The sequence below is a fragment of the Monopterus albus genome, unplaced genomic scaffold (genome assembly GCF_001952655.1).
Source record: "Monopterus albus unplaced genomic scaffold, M_albus_1.0 scaffold518.1, whole genome shotgun sequence".
NCBI classification, from domain to species: domain Eukaryota; kingdom Metazoa; phylum Chordata; class Actinopteri; order Synbranchiformes; family Synbranchidae; genus Monopterus; species Monopterus albus.
Window position 1 is genome coordinate 16,974 of NW_018128398.1, and position 5,779 is coordinate 22,752.

The window sequence follows — 5,779 nt, forward strand, 5'->3', positions numbered from 1 at the left end:
GGCGGGAGAGAGGCAGGGTGTACCCTGGATAGGGTGTATCCAGGGTGTACCCCGTCTCTCACCGGGCTAACACACAGATCATATGTTTGATTCAGTTTATATATATTTTTTTCTTATATGGTATACAATAAGGCTTTTATGATACTACTGAATAAATAATACAAGTAGAGTGAATCTGTATTAATCGTTTTGTCTGACTTTGTTTAACTGTGATCAACTGAATGGGAGGAAAGTATAAATGCAGAAAATTTAAATGACAACAAATTTAACTATGTCAAGATACTATTTTAAACTTGCTGCTTTAGCTTAGCTGATCTTAGATTCAACAGGCACTGAAAATACAGTTTAACAACAGTTTAGAGCTACTACTTTAGACTACTCAATCTATACTGCTCAAAAAAATAAAGGGAACACAACATAAGACATCCTAGATCTGAATGAATGAAATATTCTTATTAAATTCCTTGTTCATTACATAGTTGAATGTCTTATTTTCCCGTGTGTTCCCTTTATTTTTTTGAGCAGTGTAGATATACAAACATAAGTATTAATGGACAAATGTAAAAGGTTGCAAAATTACAAATGTAAAGAAAAACAGTTTAAATTTACACCCCACTGCTTTAAAGCTTACTCTTTAAGCCTCCCTCCTCTGTGCATATGTACGTCCCAGACACACAGAACTACTGTTTGTCTATGACCAGCCAAAGTGAGTCTTCTCACTTTTTCCCCCTTCAAAAACAATGGGCTGCAGATCTAACAGGGTACGATAAAGTAGCAAGCTACTCTTAATGTTTTTAACCACTACAAAACTGATGTCTGGCAAAAAGGGGACCAACCACTCATGGACAGTCAGGAAGACTCCCAACCTTCAGTTTTCTATGGATCTAAGCCACAGTGGAAAGCTGAATATGTAGTTTCTAAACATGGTTATTAATGTGAACTAGGGCCACAACTATTATTGTAATAGATGAATATCTTTATTATGTTCTTGATGAATCAGTCTTTAAAAACTCAAAAACTAGTAATAAATGTCCTAAATTATGTATTCAGTTATTACAGAAGATTGGTGTTTGGCAGTGTGGCCTTGTGCTTACACATATTGTCCTTCAACTGGACCAAATTAAGTGTTATCAGGTGTCTGCCCAGCAGATATATCCTTGATCAGCGCCCAAGATTCAACCAGCTCAGGGCGCTGCTGTGTAGTCCAAGATTTTAAATTAATATTTATAAAATGCAGTCTGCCTTTGACTAAAGGGGTTGTGTTACTGCTGCCCATCAAGGCCATGTCTCTGTTTTAGTTTGCAGCATTGAGAAAATGAAGCACTCATGGGTCCTGTTCCTGGTGACTGAAGTAAACAGGAGTGTGGTTTATTTTCTTGTTTATCTCTCTCTCTCTAGTGGATTAAGAACGGAGCCAAGTCAACAAGAAGCACACAGTATATCAATAAACATTACCTTGGTGATCATTAGAGGAGCCACAGTGTTGGTGCGGAAGTTTTCTATCATATTCTCAGCAGTAACGGTATAAAAGTTGGCCAGCACACTGATCCCTGCATTGTTGATCAGGCAGTTGAGCCCCTCGTCTTGCACCAGCTGGCTCACCTCCTCCACAGCCTTCTGTATGCTCTCCTGGCTCACTACATCTGAAGGAGAAAAACATCAGCACTGCAAATCACCAAAACCAAGATGAACGTTATGATAAAGAAAAGAAATAAACCAAGTTCCAGTTTCAGTTTAGTTCCAGTTTCCAGTTTAACTTCAAATATCTCAACAGTGCAAGAAGAATGGTGGAATGCTTGTTTGTTTCTGATGATCTGAATAACACCATGATGGATGGTTCTCAGAACTGACCAGAGACAAAATGGTTCATTACATCATTCACATCAATGCATAATATCCAGGCCTGTACTGTAGACTACGTTGCAAAGTGCGGTGTGTGGGAAACACACATACACAAACCTATTATTGCTGTTTTTATGTATTGTAACATCATTAGTTTACAAATACATCAACCACAGTCTTACCCAAAGTGATGATGTGGATGTTAGAATGTTTCTCTGCCAGTTCCTTAAGTTCCTGTAGGTCAAAAGCACATGTTCATTCACAAATATCCAGCTAGAGAGCAATGGCACCCTCTGGTGTTCGCTACTATCTTTTTAGTTTAGCCCAGTGCTTCTCAATTATTTTCTGTTACGCCCCCCCTTGGAAGAAGTAAACATTTCGCTCACCCCAACTCTCAGCCGCGACTGTAAATACTATCATTTGTCTATAAAATTGTTATAAGTACACCTCTGCATAACATTGTATCCTTATTAACATAAAAAAAAACAAAAAAGAAAGAAATATAGATCAACTTACAACAAAGAATAACTTTATTAACATTGATTTTTAGTCTGTAACAGAAAAGACTTAAAATCAATTTGTCTGAAATTTAAAAAAAGATTCAATCCTTATTTAAACTGTAAACATTTTTTGACCATTTGATACGTTTTCGCTGAAAAAACTCAAGCGGCTTATCAGCGTGATTGGGGTGTAATGTCTTTAAGTGACGCCTTAATTTATTTGGCTTCATGCTGTTCGCTGCCAACATTTTTAGACACAGTAAACATACCGGTCTTTCCTCGTCTCACACCGTAGTCACAGTGAAGCCAAGCGCTACATACGCTTCATCATATTTCCTCGTCTTAGCTTTCGGGAGACTTACGTTTGTCTCATTATCTCCGTCTCTCTCAGGTTAAAAGATAAGGTTGACTCTGAAAAGGGTACCTTGACACCAGTTATTTTTGTATTATTCTTGTGTAAGAATTATGTCTGAAAGAATGTTTTAGCTACACATCATGCATACAACATACACACACATGGAGTTCATCATTTTGTTATGACTTGTGCTCGATGCATGCGGAGCATAAGATATGAGATGGAGACGTCGGACTGTCTTCAGCTCCTGATGTTTTTACAGCTGTCTGTGTAAGGGGTTAGCCCAAAACTGATAAATGTATTAGGCTCTGTGTTTCTGGGTGCTTTTTGCCTGCTCTCTTCTCCAGCAACTTGTCTGAAGGAGGGAGCCCTGGGTTGTGTTCTGTAATCCTTTTTATACATATATTTATATACTGCTCAAAAAAATAAAGGGAACACAACATAAGACATCCTAGATCTGAATGAATGAAATATTCTTATTAAATACCTTGTTCATTACATAGTTGAATGTCTTATTTTCCCGTGTGTTCCCTTTATTTTTTTGAGCAGTGTAGATATACAAACATAAGTATTAATGGACAAATGTAAAAGGTTGCAAAATTACAAATGTAAAGAAAAACAGTTTAAATTTACACCCCACTGCTTTAAAGCTTACTCTTTAAGCCTCCCTCCTCTGTGCATATGTACGTCCCAGACACACAGAACTACTGTTTGTCTATGACCAGCCAAAGTGAGTCTTCTCACTTTTTCCCCCTTCAAAAACAATGGGCTGCAGATCTAACAGGGTACGATAAAGTAGCAAGCTACTCTTAATGTTTTTAACCACTACAAAACTGATGTCTGGCAAAAAGGGGACCAACCACTCATGGACAGTCAGGAAGACTCCCAACCTTCAGTTTTCTATGGATCTAAGCCACAGTGGAAAGCTGAATATGTAGTTTCTAAACATGGTTATTAATGTGAACTAGGGCCACAACTATTATTGTAATAGATGAATATCTTTATTATGTTCTTGATGAATCCGTCTTTAAAAACTCAAAAACTAGTAATAAATGTCCTAAATTATGTATTCAGTTATTACAGAAGATTGGTGTTTGGCAGTGTGGCCTTGTGCTTACACATATTGTCCTTCAACTGGACCAAATTAAGTGTTATCAGGTGTCTGCCCAGCAGATATATCCTTGATCAGCGCCCAAGATTCAACCAGCTCAGGGCGCTGCTGTGTAGTCCAAGATTTTAAATTAATATTTATAAAATGCAGTCTGCCTTGGACTAAAGGGGTTGTGTTACTGCTGCCCATCAAGGCCATGTCTCTGTTTTAGTTTGCAGCATTGAGAAAATGAAGCACTCATGGGTCCTGTTCCTGGTGACTGAAGTAAACAGGAGTGTGGTTTATTTTCTTGTTTATCTCTCTCTCTCTAGTGGATTAAGAACGGAGCCAAGTCAACAAGAAGCACACAGTATATCAATAAACATTACCTTGGTGATCATTAGAGGAGCCACAGTGTTGGTGCGGAAGTTTTCTATCATATTCTCAGCAGTAACGGTATAAAAGTTGGCCAGCACACTGATCCCTGCATTGTTGATCAGGCAGTTGAGCCCCTCGTCTTGCACCAGCTGGCTCACCTCCTCCACAGCCTTCTGTATGCTCTCCTGGCTCACTACATCTGAAGGAGAAAAACATCAGCACTGCAAATCACCAAAACCAAGATGAACGTTATGATAAAGAAAAGAAATAAACCAAGTTCCAGTTTCAGTTTAGTTCCAGTTTCCAGTTTAACTTCAAATATCTCAACAGTGCAAGAAGAATGGTGGAATGCTTGTTTGTTTCTGATTATCTGAATAACACCATGATGGATGGTTCTCAGAACTGACCAGAGACAAAATGGTTCATTACATCATTCACATCAATGCATAATATCCAGGCCTGTACTGTAGACTACGTTGCAAAGTGCGGTGTGTGGGAAACACACATACACAAACCTATTATTGCTGTTTTTATGTATTGTAACATCATTAGTTTACAAATACATCAACCACAGTCTTACCCAAAGTGATGATGTGGATGTTAGAATGTTTCTCTGCCAGTTCCTTAAGTTCCTGTAGGTCAAAAGCACATGTTCATTCACAAATATCCAGCTAGAGAGCAATGGCACCCTCTGGTGTTCGCTACTATCTTTTTAGTTTAGCCCAGTGCTTCTCAATTATTTTCTGTTACGCCCCCCCTTGGAAGAAGTAAACATTTCGCTCACCCCAACTCTCAGCCGCGACTGTAAATACTATCATTTGTCTATAAAAAAAATTCATGTGTTGACATGTCGACTATCTTTACATGCTTGAAAGAATAAAATCAATCAATCTATAGAAGCAGAGTTAAACACGCAGATATACAGTATATCATGTGTTAAAAGCATCAGACACGGTGTGACGGCCACAGGACAGGCAGCTTTGAGAGTAAAGGAGAATTCATGCTTTGCGCAGACCCTTGTGTGTTAGTGCTGGTTGTTTACCTGCGCGCCCGCGGGGTTTCTGGTGGTGGCTATAATCTTGCCCGGTGGGAAACCTCCACTAGCCAGAGTGTCGACTATCTTCAGCCCGAGCCCACGGTTGGCTCCCGTTACCAACACAGAGCCGCAGTTTTTGAAATTCTCGGCACCACTCATCATTATTATTTGCTCAAACTACCGCGGCAACCACTATGGAGCAACTTTTTAAAGTGGGTAGTTATAGCGAGAGTCCTCCTGTGGGCGTGTGTGTGTGTGTCATTTTTATGTGTTGTGCAATTTTCCTGGAGGCTGTCCATCTTTTTTTGTGTGCATATGTAATTTCCACCTGAGCAATAATTGGGTCCATTGTTGTCTCTGCATTCAATTTGAAGTGCTGAGCCTGAGATGGAGGTGCAGTGATAAGGGTGACAGCACAGCTGATGGAGCTGTTAGAATCTAACCTCTTTGTCAGAAATTAACCCAATTCTTTTGTTGGAGCACGAGAAGTGACGACAGGAGAGGACTGTTTAAAATCAACAGAAAGTTTACTGAAAGTCTGATTACAAGAAAGTCTCACAGCGCTGGATTCAGAGAGT

At 39.2% G+C, this 5,779-nt stretch overlaps 1 protein-coding gene across 1 annotated transcript in view; it reads right to left on the reverse strand.

Moving 5' to 3' along the window:
- The window catches only part of LOC109952929 (C-factor), an 8,696-nt gene extending 3,242 nt beyond the window's left edge, over positions 1-5,454 (reverse strand). The window contains exons 1-3 of the mRNA XM_020588254.1: positions 5,208-5,454; positions 4,746-4,797; positions 4,177-4,364 (exon numbers count right to left, since the gene is read on the reverse strand). Of these exons, the coding sequence (XP_020443910.1) occupies positions 4,177-4,364; positions 4,746-4,797; positions 5,208-5,363 (396 nt within the window). The 5' untranslated portion in view covers positions 5,364-5,454. The remainder of the gene's footprint in view (positions 1-4,176; positions 4,365-4,745; positions 4,798-5,207) is intronic.
- Between the last annotated feature and the right edge of the window lie 325 nt (positions 5,455-5,779).